This window comes from Wolffia australiana, chromosome 8 (assembly GCF_029677425.1).
Source record: "Wolffia australiana isolate 7733 chromosome 8, ASM2967742v1".
Classification (NCBI taxonomy): Eukaryota; Viridiplantae; Streptophyta; class Magnoliopsida; order Alismatales; family Araceae; genus Wolffia; species Wolffia australiana.
The window spans coordinates 15487501-15504079 of record NC_135842.1 but is presented as its reverse complement, the minus strand read 5'-3'; the positions used below and the strand labels follow the sequence as shown (position 1 = coordinate 15504079).

The following is a 16579-nucleotide window of genomic DNA, read 5'->3' as shown; positions in this document are numbered from 1 at the left end:
TTAAATTTTATAAATTAAAATTATAAAAATATTAATATTCTCCATGTTCACTTAGAGTCATACAAAAAGGGAAACTACTTTTTATCATCTTGTAATTAATTTAAGGATAAATAATCCCCTGTCAAATATCTAATGAATTCTATTCAAGAAAAAAATGATTTGCCTTCTACTTGGTAAACATACATCAAATCATTATCAGAGGTAAACATTTGATGTTCCTTTTCGAATATACTTCCTCTGATGTTTTGAAGACCAGATTATTACGAGACCTGTAATTACAATCACACCATAGTATCTCTAATTCTAAGGTTTTTCTTGTAATTTTGTAAAATGCATAAAAACATTTTACTGAAGTAAAAAACCTACGGACAAAATAATAAATATATTACACGTATACCACATGAAAATTATTATTACATATATTATGGGTATAAAATGACAAAGAAAATAGAAGAATAGATAAGAAGACGAGAAATGAAAATTAGTGATGAATTGATCGACGAATTCTTAACACCTTTAAGTTATCATTATTTGTGCAAGGGATTTTATGATTTAAGTGAAGAGCTTATTATTTGAATAAAAATAAACCCCCTTTAATGATAGATCATACAAACAATAATCATACATCCGATAATTGTATAGATTATTGCAACTCTAATTATGAGAGGGTAATGATAATAAAATCAAAATATTCTTCTATAAAATGTTGAGAAATGTTGACAGAGATTGTGTAATCAGAATGCAGGGAATTCTAAATAAAACAAATAATTGTATAATATTCCGTTATAGCACAATTCAATCTCGTGTCTTGAGATAATGTGAAAAATAACATCTGATAAAATAGCTTTTATGCATCTTCATCTTCATCTTCACATTGGCATGTATGTTTGAGATATCATCCTACATAGTTGCAGTCTAGATGTTGGTGTCTATACATGTAATTAATGGGTGGGTTGAGTTACCCTGTCTATAAAAGAGCATATGCGGTTACTAGATTAACCTGAGTTGATGTCACTTTCTCAATAGAGCTATGGATAAACAAAGATAGTTATTCAGAGAAAGATTAGAGTGGTATCGGTTAACCTTGCATTGACGTTGAGCCCTCTCATTACCCAACAAATCAAGCTTGCATAGACTAGTTTTACTTGTCCAAGAAGCATGTCAGTGTGTTGACTACACTTAAGTCTAGTTAAAATAGCATTATGATGGAGACACCCATCCCGCAAGAGGATACCTAACTTCCTGACTTGTGGTTTCAGTAACTCAACCCATCTGAGAGGGTGGTTCATGGTTCACATTGACCGAATCGGGTAACGACAAGTTAGGCTAACCTGACCCAAGTCAACGGGACCCTCTGATCAGACATGAAATGGCTGAGATCGTGGTGTCAGGTCGACTTTGGGTCATGTTGCTTATTTTCAAGACCCACACATATTTTAAATTATATGTAAACTCTTATATCAGTATTAGTGAAAGACAGAATGATTTTATATCATAAACATCCATGGCAATTTTGCTCAAGAAATAAAGGAAACATTTCAACGGTAGAAAAATAATTTTGCATTAAATTTTAGAATCCTAAAAAATTCCTAATCACAAAATCTTAGCTTTCAATTAATGTGCCAGTCTCGTATTTAAACACTTCATTTTTACAGACAATGTTGAGCCAAATAGTTTCCTACACAAAAACAGAAGTTTTACTATAGTATTTCTTATTTACGGAAAATCTTTCAACGCAGGGTTTGTGTTGATAAAATATGAATTATTCCTCCTAATACATCCCATGTTGAATCCTAAATCACAAAATCACAAAATAAGTGAAAGGAGCAGCATTCAATGTAAATGTATCCCTCTAATGTAGTCCATTTATAGGAAATCCATAAGGGTATAAAGGTACAAATTTATTCATATAATAAGACATCCTCCTTTGTCATAAATGCATTAAAATTATTATTAATGACATAGGTCTCAGATATTATATTTCGAGTATTTACTAGGGATTTAAAAAATGAGTCATGGACAATCATTTTTTTCATACCCAACAAACAAGCGACAAGGTATTGGTGGGTCATGCGTAGTAATTAATCTATCACTTTTTCCTAATCAAGTTAAATAATACATGGGTTAAAATTACTATTTAATGGAGAGGGCTTACTACAGTTGTACTGTGTATCCAAAACATGATAATGCCTTACAGAAGTAATAAAGACTATTAGTTTGAGCCATTCAAATATACAAATGGAACGAAAAAATGAAAAAGAATTTGTATGCTTTATGGAATACTTTTTTATTCTAGGTTGGCATTGCTCATTCTTTTATGAATTGATTTTATATTAATTACTGTGTATTTTCTACCATCAAATGCTGCTGATAAGCATCATCATAGACCCTCAAGACATTTCTTACTTCTTTATAAGAGTTCCTTGTCCTATAGTAACAAATGTATGTGCAAAATTTTAGAAAGTAATTATATAATATTACTTGAGTTAACCAGATAGATTTTCAGCTCTACATAGTTAGACATAGAATGCTACAAAAATACAAAAGGTATGTACTATATGTATTCTTTTAGTGTTCTCTATATTTGCGGCTCCCACATTTATGTCCTGTCTTTTTATTTTAATAAAAGCTCATATTTCCATTGGTAAATGTTTTTTTTATAATATTTCACATGTATAATTATCGATTTGCATGAATATTGGTGTGATGGTGTCATTCTGCTAACCTACATAGGTATATAAGTATAGAGCACTTATATGACACTTGTTGGCATTCTCGGCAAAGTTTTGGGGAGTGTTAATATTTATATAAAGTTAAATAATTGAAGTTTTAAATTCATTAACCAAGATTCTCCAGAATTTTTTGTATAATTACCCTTTATTTATTAGATTATTATCTATGGACAAAATCAAATATTAATAAATATTTTTGGTTTATTTTCATTTTTTATTTTTTTCTATTTTTTGGTTTGAAGAAGTTCTTGCAACATTTTAGACATCAAGCTGATGAAACTTAGGGAAGTAAAATAATTGAATCAGCATTGAGCCAATAAATGAATGAGATGATGAATAATGTTTTTTAAATCACACTCAGTATGTGATCCCATGATATTTAGGTTTATTGTATCTTCTTCTGTGACATGGTTTTGGTTACTCATTATATGTTTGGGAATCAAGGCTTTGATCAGCAATCATCTGGACTTGACTTCACAGCAGAACATTGAATATAAGAGGGATCAGAAAACCTAAAATATAAAAATAAACCAAAAATATCACCTTCTATCTAATTGAATCAGTGATCTCATGGTCCTCGAGTGAGGATTTTCAAGCAATTTAAATCTCTGACCACAAGAAGTATCCACACAATCTTTAGAGCAATGGATTCCTTATTCTTTCTGTGAATTCTACTGTTGGAAATCCAATTTCCTCTACATATTGTCTCCACTTGAAGGAGCACTCAAGGCAGAGGAAGAGAAGAAAGGAGGGGACTAAAATTCACTAACAAGGGTATCAAATGAGGCTGCCCCCATTTATTTGTACTGTCCATGGATAAGGACAAAAAGTCCTTATCCTCAAGAAAAATTATAAAAAGTCCTCAAACTTAGATCATATTCTCTGATGTCTAAAAGCATAATGTGTGTGACCCTCGAGGCCCATGTATTAGTCTAGTTAATAACTTTAACGGATGAATAACCTTTATTGGGCCGACCTTCTTAATTAACTATATGATATATAAGTTAATTTTTCAAGGATTGATGTAACCCAAAAGAGTGGTTAAATTGTCAAACCATGGGGTACCAAGCTACTCCTCTTATTCTAAAAGACATATGGAAGTTTTTCAAATCTCTAATGGAACATATACCATTATCAGTTAATGTGTATGTAAAATCTCTCATCTGTTCAAGATTCTTGAATGACTTTGGCAATGACTAATTTGCAATCCCTAATAGATCATTATAGTAAGTACTAATGCAAGGTGAAACCATTGGAGAACACCATTTCTGATATTTCCACTGCTCTCGCTAAACATTTAACTACATCATCTTCCTTGATGCAATCTCCTCTAACACTGAGGTTATATAACGCCATCATGACCACGCTAAAGGTTTTGAGATCAATCATATTCATCATATGATGGGAACTAGACCATAATATTATATTGAGATATTCAAATGCCCTTTTAATTTTCCTTCAAATAGGAATATTGAGAACACATTTTAAAATAATTATGATTACTGTATTATGATGACATCATAATTCACTTAGTTTGTGTATATATTTAAATTTCTAAGCATCACATATGCATTATAATGAATATATTATATTAATAATTATTAAAAGAGATGTGGAATTTGCAATAGGCTTCTAGGACACAAATATTTCCAACATATGTATCATTACAAAGTAGAAAATAAGGGAACATCCGAGCAATTGCCTTCGCACATCCAAACGTGCTCACAAGGCCCACAATGAGAATAAGACCAATAGAGACTTCATAAGAGACCATTTGAGCTGCAGATCATAATGCTCCTACAAAGGCATATTTTGAATATAGAGGAGTGAAATTTCCCAACAATCCACGAGAATCTCCAACCCCATCTATAAACCGTATGAGCACATCCTCTTTCACTCCCACCGCGCTAAGCTTAACCTTTCATAATTATTATTAAAAAATATAAATGTGAGATGATAATAATATGGATGAATGAAAAAATAAAATTTAACAATAAACTGAATATTCAAATCTTTGGTAAACAAAAAATAAATTTGAGTGATTTAGAGACAATAACGTATGGAATTGTGTCGACTGCATCTATGAAGAAGATTGTTTTTATTATATGAATATAAAGGTAATATATTCAAATTTGAATAAAATGTGTTCATACATGAGAACAGGGTTCATTGGTGAAGATGAAGAATCATACATGAGGTCATATAAGCTATTAAAAGGGGAACAAAATACTCTAGAAGTGGATGTATTTCTTGATATTTTCTTCCATATCAGAAGTTCATGACACTGATCATAAAATGTTTTCTAATTCATAACCAAAATAGAAAACTTAAACAACATCAATAACCTGTCACTGTGTCCATCATAAAGTGTTCATATGTTGGAAATTTTGTATTGGAAGATCTTTTTTCTTCGTTGCCACGGTCATTTTCAGAAAAATCAAATATAAATTTATTCAAGTAGGAAACTTTGTTTTACCTTGTAATGGTGATGGAGGACCACCCCATTGAACACGCCCCGACTTGTCATCTGTCTCGTCGTGGAGCCCAAGCCGACGTGAGGAATCTGAACTTCCACTACCAGGTTTAGAATCACATCGGTGTTGTGTTGTTTTATCCCGTATTCATGCTGTTTTATCATCTACACGGAGGTCCTCCATGGGTTTTACAGAGGCCCTCTTTGCTTCACCATTTTCTTTCATCACAGTGAATTGTAGGGAGGTCCTCGCCTGCGCGCGTACGGGCCTCCCCCGTGAATTGTTGCTTTCCTCTTGAAGTACCTTTAGAAGGCCCCCCCCCCCTTATTTCATTATAAAAGGAAGGGTGAGGGCTTTGTTTTGAACGCCCCTTGTTTTTTGAAAAGAAATACTGAAGATGCTTATTTTCGTTTAGGGTTTCCCCTCGGTCGCTCCTTATCTTCTCCTGAAGAAAAACCAGCCTCTAGCCCTCGCTACCACCATTCATGCACCAGCTTGCCTGCTAAAACCACCAAAGGACAGGCCTCCAGAACTGTCGCCCCACCACCGCCAACAGTTGGTGCACGACTGATAGAGTTCCTTCTCGCCGGTGATCTAAATCGACTGTGGACTGTTCCAGAACTAACCAGTCGGAATTCGCCGTGTCTCACATAGTCTGTCGGAGCCTCAATCATTTATCATCACTCGATCTGTGTTGCTTCGGCGACGTTCCGCCCGTCAACGACGCCACCGGTTGTGCCGGTCAGCTTCCCTCAGTTACTTGTGGGCAGTGTACGACGCCGTTCTTCCGCAGACACCGTTACACCGACCATCGGGTCAACTATCACGTACGAGGGCTGATCTTCCACAAGTGGACCCTGACGGTGCCGTCATCTGTAGCATCCACGCTTAGATCAGGCGGTTCAGGAGGGGCCCTTGGGAATTTTGCATATTGACTAGCACCCTCAACTTGCACAAGGTATTCCCTGGTGTAAACGCTCCACTGCATCGCTTGCCGACCTGTCCTTGGATTCCACGGCCATTCTTCTTAGCTCCCGACGGCCTGTCGTCAACGGGTGCCCGGTCACCCATGGGGGCCGGATGTCACTCCACGGTGTGAACACTCCTCTGTATCGGGACCCTCCTGCTGCTTCTACACCCACCTCTTAAACCTGGCTATTGACCTTTGACCAACGTAGCTGCAATCTATCTTTGGACTTCTATTGTTGCCCTTCTTGGCTCCCGACTAGGGATTGCCCAACCGATATCCGTCCAATATCCGGTATCGGACAACCGATATCTGATATCCGGGAAAAAACGGGACGGTGCAGGATATCGGATATCGGTCGATATCCGTCTCTAATGGGGTAGACGGATATCGGGGGGTTGAGGACGAATAGGATATCGGATACCGGATATCGATATCCAGTACCAACCGATAAAAATAATCTACATTTGATATTCTACCTGTTAGTATTAAACGCGTTGTATCGTTTTGAATTATATTCAATGTCCGTTAATATATAGAGTGCTAACACATTTTTTCCTTCCATGTGGGATAACAGGATTCGAAGTTAATGTAAACTCTGAATCCCGTTATCCCACATGGAAGATATTAGAAATTTTTCTTTGTATATATTAAATGAGGCCGATAAATTATTAATATTAAAATTATATCTATATCAATTATCGCTGTATCAATTATATCCCGTTATATATATGAATTAATTTATTAATTAATGAGTACGCCGTCCAATAAATAGAGACAAAGATTTCTATTTCCTTCCATATGGAATAAAGGGATTTCGAGTTTAACACATAACCCGAACCCCATATCCCATATGGAAGAAATTAAAAACCTGCGACTGTATATAAGAAATGAGATGTATGACCAAATAAAAAGCTCTCTTGGTACGCCCGTGTCCACGTTATCTGTGCGAAATGCAAGATAACTAGTAAATAAAATTATTTTTATTATAATTTGATGCGGATATCGGTTTTCGATATCCGCATCTGATATCTGATATCATCATCTGCCCCGTTGAGACAAAGACGGATGCCGACATCAAGACGGATATCGGTATCGGATATCGGCACTGTAGCAGCCAATGTCCGATACCGATATCCGGTATCCGAATATCGAAAAAAATGGATACCCAAAAATGCCTTTCCTGTATCCGATACAGCATTCGTCCCGATACCGGCATCCGGTACTGGTATCGGGACGGGCAAACCCTACTCCCGACATCTCATCTTCAGCGGGTGCCCAGTTGCCAACTAGACACAGACTTCACTCCACAGGTCACACTCTTGATTTCCCTTATTTTGCAGTAGTGTTATTTCCTTCAGTGCCGGTCTTCGTCGGCTCCTCTGCCTTGAGAGATCCATTGACATGATATAGGGTTAGCTATCATCTTATGTTAGAATACTTCTTGATGGTGTTGGATTAGTTTGCTAGCAATGACGGCCCGGACGCTGCTAGACGGTAACTCGTCCCTCACTTTGTCGGCCCTTGCGCTGAGCTCGCAGATCATTGGGAGCCTATGCCAGGCTCGACATCTCCTGGTGTCGTCACCTGAACTCCACCCCGAATCAGTCGGTTGCTACATTTTCTTGTTGACCTCTCATTAAAACTTGCACGCATTTCATTACATTGTTGTCGCTTATATTGTGATCAATTCCAGTGGTGTTTCACGATGGGTCGACCTGGTCGTGTTACATCAAATGAGATACCATTTTAATACACATCAAATGTAAGTATTAAGTTTTACTCAATGTAAATTTCAAATACTTAAACTATTGTTTGACATAATCCTTAAAATCCAATAAATTTAAAAATTCAGAGAGATTTTTTTTGAAAATAAGTTCAAGTCTACTTGCGATCTTGACCGCTAAATACAATAAAGAATAAAGTAGATATGAAAGAAAGAGTGGAGGATGCTAAAAATTCAGACCTGTCAAGTAGGGGTGGTCAAAAAAAACTATGAAGTCAGGCATTCATAGAGTGTAACCTTTGTGTCCTCTTGAAGAAGTTAGGATCTTATAAATTTTTATAGGTTTTCTTATCAATGCCTCTTGCACAACCTAATGGAAATATATGTGGACGGCAAGCCAATCACACATTCCACATCTCTTTCCATATTCATTAATACAACATATTCATTATAATGCACATGTGATGCTTAAAATGAAGTTCATGAATACATGATCGGACATAGTGAATTATGATGAGATCGTAATACGCAGATCACTAGTTTTTAAGCATGTGTTCTAAACATTCCTATTCAAAGGATACACGAGAAGGACATCGAAGTATCCGGATAGAATAGCATTATCTAGCCTCACTCATATGATGAGTATGGTCGGCCCCGTAGCCATTAGTGTGGAGACACTAAGGATAGATAGTGTGTGCTCTTTAGTGGAAAGAGTTCGCTGAATTGATCCGTATGAATCCTTGAATGGTATTATACCAAACTGTCAATTAGGTCGATTCACGTCAGGGTTGTGTAAGTGGTCCTTAGACCTGAGATACCAAAGACGTCTTGTGGATGGACGATTGCACTTCCACTATAGAATATTTTGGTTTATTCATCCATGTCAAGGCCTCTAGAACCCATTACAACCTCTAGGAAAATTGTGGAGCCAGCAATGTGACCTGAAAAGGGTAAATAATAGAGGTAAATGATCACAAAACAATAATTTCCCCATTCTTTTGTATAGGCTTGTTATAGGGAGGCTTGTAGTAGTATGCTATTGGATAAGCTAGCCTCAACAAGTTCAAATATTATTCAACTTTAATAGCGCATGACATGAAATGGTGTAATGTTTTTACTTCAACCAATGTATTGGTTCCTTGTGAGTCTAATGTGACATGCATGCAGCACATCTGGTGAGGATGTGATGACAATGTCGAGTGGTGGGTGATGTGCCATCTCACATCCTCTCAATTTTGATAAAATCATGTTATATTGATGGGAAAAAATTGTGTGATCACTTTAATACATGATTTGTAAGTCAGGAAAAAAAATTATAAATTTGGTCAAATGTATAAACTCAAGTACAATGTATAAACTCAAGCACAACGAGGTAGCGTTGACATTGTAAAATGGTTGACTCAATCAAACTTAGGTCAAATTCAAAGAAGATAGTGGTAATAAATGAGAATATTTAATTATCAAATATAAGAAGTGTTCTAATCCAATCACATCAAAATCAAATTAAAAATCATATGGAAATCAGTGATCAATTCTATTCATGTGTATTCATTGACCAACTCAATTCATTCATTTTTGAGAGAGAATTTTACAATTTATATATTTTCAGAAATAGGTCAATATAAGGATTATTAGAATTTTTAATTTTTATAATTTTTAAATAAGAAGAAAATGAATGGAGCATTGAAAGCATTGACTTAAACCAACCCATTGACTTTAGGTGAATTGAGGGCAAAATGGTGGTATACTTTTACAAAAATAATATTTTTGTTATAAAGAGGGATAAAGGGTAATCATAATATAAATATTGGAATGTTTAGAGACGTAATCATCATATGAATATTGGAATATTTGGAGACATTGTGAAATCAATATTAATTGTCAAAGCCAATGCTTTGGAATGGACCGATTCATTATATCTGGTCAAAGTCAAACAATTCTCCAAGAAATTCATATAAGAATTGAAAGAATCTGGTATGAAAGGAAATCTTGGGGAGAGAGGTCTCCAAAGATTTAAGTTAAAAGCAAATTGGATATTTGAATTCTAAGATATGGCTCTTCAAAGCCAACAATAACCACTAGGATGAGCATGCAGTTGTCAAACTTTGGGCAATCAAATATCAAAACATTTGCAATTATTATTTCAAAATGTTAATAGGAATAAAATTTTCAGCCAGAAAAAGCACAATGAATTTAAGTAAAAATAATGATGATTTGATCTAAATATCTGTTATTTTATAATTTAAATGGAAATTTAGATCATTATAAATCAATAGTAATAAATATTACATCTTCCAACACAACATCTCCAAAAAATAGGTCTGACACCAATTTTAAAGCTAAGTATTCAACTTATTCCTCCTTTTTGGAATGTTCTGGCACGTTGGTGATGATTCTCCCTCTTCTTTTAATGGGATTGATGAGATGTTTGCTCCAAGATGAGCGTCATTAAGGGCAACAATGAAAATCACTCCATTTTGGCCAAATAGATAGTACTACAAACTCAATCAACTAAAAATTTCTCAATCATCTTTGCCGCAAGAGATAAATAACCTCAAATAGATTCATATGAACTTGATATATCCTGACAGACCTCTTGTTTTAATGAAAATAGACGGTTGAGATGATGCCACATAGCACGAAAGGAGAGGCCATGACATCCACATCATGAGGTCTATAGTGACTGCCTCTTCATACAAGTCCTTATATTAGATCTTAATCCAAATTCTCATGTTATTCTACGTGTAACTACATAGAAATTCAAAATAACATTGTCATATGAAAATAGTGTAATTCTAGAGGAGTAAAATATGATGTTACTAAATATTTCTCTAAAAATAGCTCATATTGGAACACTACATGAAAAAGACAACGCAAATATGACATCCTTCACATAGGCCCAGCCATACCAGCTATTGTTGTGGGCCACTACCTAAAGATTTTTTTCTCTTGAGGCCCTAAAATTAAGAAATATTCAGAAAAAATAGTACAGCTTAGAAATTTCACGTCTTTTAATTTAGAAGGGTTTTTTTTATAGTTTATCCATTCATTTATAAATCTCATTTTCTTTAAATCCATTCCACCTGAAGTGAATAATTAGAGAAAAAAGGGTTAATTTATAAGAATTACTATTTTTACCTGAAAGTCAGACTAGGAAAAGTTTGCTATTTTGCTTTGATTCCTCAAATATTCTCTTCTAGAAGAACTAAACATGAAAAATATGGTCAATTGAAAATGGTTTGAGTTTGAGAAAGCTCATACATGAATAAAGGGTGTAATTAGGCTTCAATTGATTTAAAAAGTATAACTTAGAGTAATGGTATGGTAATGGTCCAAATATCGTAAAATAACGATAACAATCTTCATAATCATGAGAATTATTAAAGAAATTAATTTGGGGCTTGACGATATCCAAAATTATATCTTGTAATAGTGGTAAAATATTTATTTGAATTATAACCTGTGTAGCTAATATTAAATATAATAATTTAAAATGTGATGAGCATGATTATTATAGGGAAGTAATCATGATTACTGTACACTGAAGTACTTATTTAGTGGGGCTTTATAGTAAAAGATGAAAAACATATTATTTGTCCCAAATTATTTATTCAGATTGAAATAGTAATACATGAGTTATTGATATAAATCTCCTTAAGGTACATAGTTCATTTGTATACTCTGAAAAACATAATCCTACCTTTTATGCACAGAACTATATTTATTCAAAATTTATTTTATTTATGACAAAAGGTTCAATTTCTTTAATTTCGGATTGTTTATTTTATGATTTAAAAATTTTATGAGAACTGGTTTGTTAAAATTTGGGCTCAAATTATAAATATTATAAGTAAAGGGCTTCATACCTTCATTAAATGACACATCACTAAATTTTGAGGCCCTAGGGTCAGTCTAATGAGCCAAAACCCAAAGCTATGTCATAGGTAGCCCAAACCATCCAAGTGTCATCCATTTATTGGGCATTTATTGAAACAACTACCATTTATCGAAACGAATGAATGTTTACTCATAGAAAATGCTTCATTAAATAATATGTTATGGAATTAAAGTTTCATTTACTTTCAGTCTACCAAGCGTAAGTTGTGCTAGAGGCAGGCTAAAATATATAAATGGACTAAATCCCCGACATTTAACATAATTTACATCTTGATTTATTAGAAGGTTCACGGATGGCAGAAATCAATCTTTGGTATTGATAATGGGATATTTAGTCAGCTTTAATTGGTTAATACTCGATGAAGTTTGTTTATTGATGAGCTTTATTTTTCCCTGAAATAGCACCAAATAGTTTTTTATTACAATGAACCTTTGACTACAAGAATGTTGATTTCTATACAAGTGTTCCATGTTGATACTAATTATGGTTTATATGAATCATATTTATAAAATTTTACTTTATCCATGGTTGAATCATGGGTGAAGTCTAATAAAAAAAAGGGCATGTAAAGTAAAAAATATATAATACAGAAGTGATAATAAGAAATTATCTTAAGTTTCCTCTTTAAAAAATGAAGTGTCTTAAAGGAACTGGATATCCACTATCACTCCCTGGTCTTCAATGAACTTGTAAAACTTACACTGGTTAGAAAAATAATTCAAAATAATTTTGTCAGAGTTAATGAAGTGTCTTCTATGTATTTTGTCAGACGTTTCATGGAACTCAATTATAAAAATAACTCAAAATGGGGAGGATGTGAAATTTAAAAATTAATATGATTGTTATTAGAAAATATATTTGGTGTGACTCCTAGTAGGCCCGCCATTCAGATTAGGACATTGATGTGGAAGGTTGGTATGGGCCAAGAATTAACTCTGGGATATCAAATGTCAGCATATTTCACCCAATGTATGATTTTCATAATCTTTTGCATGCTTGCCTCGCCCAATGATATGCATGGCAGATCTTGGTGGACCTTGCAATATTAGATAACCTGAACTATTCACTTTCCAATTTTCCCGATGTCTGATAGTAACTTTACCCCTCAACTTATTTCCTTGAAAAGTCCAAAATCCTAAAGATAAGTCGAAAGATTAAAAAGCCACTCAAATGATACCAAAACTGCAGGAAAAGAAGGAACATAGGGGAAAATAATCTTTAGTTTCTGTTTCATCTTCTTTTGAGAAAGTATGGGTCTAAGACATGTGTGAAGACTTAAGCATTAAAGTTTATGATTCAACCACTAATTCATGCACAGATGAAATCATAATCGCTAAAATAATATAGATATCATGTGCTTCCAGAATGTTTTAGAAACAGGTGTGATAACAATTGTATGATTTTATGGTGCATTATTTCACCAATTTTGTATCATGCATTCAGTGACTACTCTTTTGCAATGTTTCAATATTTGTGTAATCTGGTTGCCATTTTCAGCCAATACATAACAAATCTTGAACTCAATGTTCATAGGCATTGATGACAACTCAATCAACCCAATAAATCATTCAATAAGTCAAAAATCATATCATAGAACTTTATCAGACCTGTAAGGTTTATTATGAATCCACAGCACTTGAAAAACTTTCTCTGCCCTCGATTGAAATGGTGCTTCAGCATCTGTAGCCTCTTTCCTCTTTCCAGCGCTCATGCGCTCAGATACCAGGATAAAAATTGCAACACCCAAAAAAAAGGATGAAGAATACTAGGAGGCTATTAGCAGACAATATAGATAGTGGAAGTACTGGAAAATATTTGGGGATGATAAAATAAAAGGTTGAAAGGATTTAGTATCTGCACTCTTCTTGAAAGAGACATAAAAGACAGTGTTCTCCCTCCTTAAGTGGGAAGTTGATTTACATGGAAGGACAATAATGGCCCAACAAGGCTCTAACAAAACTAACTGATGTATAATTGAAACATCTTGACCGCGACATGCCATGCTCTACAGGATCCGTAGATAAAATATTTAAATACTCATTCAAGGTGTTCCCGGTTGTAGTGAATGGGATCACATTTTCTTTCACTTGAAGCAAACTATGTTAAAGAAGCTGTTGTATTGTTTCAAATTCTCTTAAATGAAATGATGCATGCATATATATATTCTGGGTCTGCCTATATGAATGTGCATATGTGTGTACCAATCAATCCATCCATCTAGCTATATATCTAAGTATCAATCAATTATTCTATATATCTATGTATTTTCTGACAATCAATCTTTCACTATAGCAGTATCTATTTATCCAAAAATAAAATCGGTAGTATTATTTATCAGATTTTCATCCGCTGAATTATCTTAGCGTTCTCCAAGAGGGATCATTCATACTCTCTCTCTCTATCTATCTCAAAATCTCTCTATATCTCTCTATCTCTCTCTTTATCTATCTCTATATCTCTCTATCTCTCTATCTCTCTCTCCCTCTCTCTTTATATATCTATCTCTCTCTCTCTCCCTCTCTCTATGTATCTACGTCTCTCTATCTCTCTATATATATCTCTATCTATATATTTCTCTCCCTCTCTCTCTCTCTATCTCTATATTCATCTATCTATCTATTTCTCTCCCTCTCTCGCTATCTCTATATCTCTATTTCTCTATCTCTATCTCTCTCTGTCTATCTATCTATCCCTCTATCTCTTTCCCTCTCTCTCCATCTGTCTCTCTCCCCCCTCTCTGTCTGTCTCTCTCTCTCTGACTATCTATCCATGTATGTGTGCATCTCTAGCTCAATCTCTCGACGCATATATCTATGTATCTATGTATATATCTATCCGTATATTTATCTATATTTCTATCTATTTGTCTATCTATGTATCCATCTGTATGTCAATATATTAATATACGTATCTACCTATCTATCTATCCATCCATCTCGAACTCTCGTTTATCTTCCGCCTTAACCAATCAATGCCCTGAACATTAGTCCAAGTTCTAGGATTTACGGTTTCGAGGCCGATGGTCACTTCATCCCGTAGGCTTGTCGAGTCCTGCCTAGTAAACGTACGCCGCCCAGAACTGTTCGATCGCGGTTTTTCCGCAATTTGGACGGCCACGATTCGTTAGCAGACCAAGAACCAAGTATCCAATCGACACGTGTCCCAAACACGTCGGATCGTTTAAGGTTCAGCGGTATCGTTCCTCGAACATCGGGTTATGAAATCATTGACTTCTGAAATTCCGTCATTAGCTCCAGAACGTCGTTCTTATGCAACGTGTTTGGGAAGACAGATTGATAGATAGAGTCATCATCATATTTACTGAAAGATAACATGGTAGAGAGAGAGATTGAGGGAGAAGAAGCGTACACAAACCTAACCATAAAGAAATGATGGGAGAAAAGAGAGTAGATAGAGAGAGAGATGCGTGTCTCGCTGTAAGAGGGCAAGACAGAGATTCTGAGACTGCATAAGACCAGTAGAGGAAGAGAGAGAGGGTCCTCGTCAAAGTAAATAAAAGCTAACCTGGTAGAGAGAGAAAGTGAAAAAAGATTAGATTTTTGGAGTAAAGAAGAGTGCCCTCCATCTGCAGGCCTCATAAGTCTCTCCTCTCTGTCCTTCTCTTACCTTCATGCATCTTCGTTCATCTGCTCTCTACTTTTCCAGTGATCGTCTGATCTTTGCCATTTTCGACCGTGCGGTGAGGTAAAGGAAAAGAGGGGAGACCCAGTTGAGAAGGCAAAGAAGAAGACGTCCGGGAGAGGAGAGAAGGAAGAGAGAGATCCAGAAGAACTTAGAGAGAGAAAGAGAGAGAAGAAGAAGAAGAAAGGAGAGAGCTTTACATAGATAGAACAAGATAGAGAGAAGAAGAGAGATGGGGAGAGGAAGGGTGGAGTTGAAGAGGATCGAAAACAAGATAAACAGGCAGGTGACGTTTGCTAAGCGCCGTAATGGGCTGATGAAGAAGGCTTACGAGTTATCTGTTCTTTGTGATGCGGAGGTTGCGCTTATAATCTTCTCCAACAGAGGAAAACTCTTTGAGTTTAGCAGCAACAGGTGACTCAGATGATCCTATCCTTTGTTATTCAACATTTTTTAACAAACAAAGGTCGTTTTTAAGTTTTTTTTTCGGAGAAGTATGTAGAGAGTCATGAAGAAGACGGGCTCTTAGATCTTAACTTTCTCTTTTATCCAAATATCAGATCTCGGAGGATATGGCGTTTTGAGTAGGATAATCTTTCGCATAAATGCTCTTCATCAGGGACCTGTTCAATTTCTTAGAAGTTCTTGCACTCCTCATGCTGTTTCAGTTTCATCTGATTATTCTCTGTTTTATCCTAGCTTTTTCTAAGCTTTTGAGATCTGCAGATCGGTTTTTAATAAGAAAAATCCCGGGTCAGCGCTGCATTTCTTCTTCCCGATCGTTTATCATCTCTGAGTTAGGGTTTTCTAAAACAGCGCTCTCTCTCTCGTTTTTCAAGTTCTATTCAATGTTTCTTAGTTTTATACATTTTTTCTCTGTCTTCAGCGGTTCTTCGAACTGTTGGGTATTCACTTCTTTGAAAGTTTCTCCATGATTTTCCTTAGTTTTGCCCTAAAGATTAAAGGCTGCATCTTCCTTGTACGAACGGAGAATTTTACAATCCCAAGTCGACATCTTTTCGGAAACTCCGTTCTTTCGTTCACGTTATTAAGTAGCGTCATTTCATGTACGATGCTGAGGAGATGGAGAAATGACTTCAGAAGTTCTTCGCGAGTTCATCCTCGGAAGATATTCCTGAA

The 16579-nt window shown here is 35.2% G+C and overlaps 1 protein-coding gene across 1 annotated transcript in view; it reads left to right on the top strand.

The window, feature by feature from the left end:
* Positions 1-15371: 15371 nt before the first annotated feature.
* Positions 15372-16579, top strand: part of LOC144707144 (agamous-like MADS-box protein MADS2) — a 7406-nt gene continuing 6198 nt past the window's right edge. Inside the window, exon 1 of the mRNA XM_078580260.1 lies at positions 15372-15853. Within this exon, the coding sequence (XP_078436386.1) occupies positions 15672-15853 (182 nt within the window). The 5' untranslated portion in view covers positions 15372-15671. The remainder of the gene's footprint in view (positions 15854-16579) is intronic.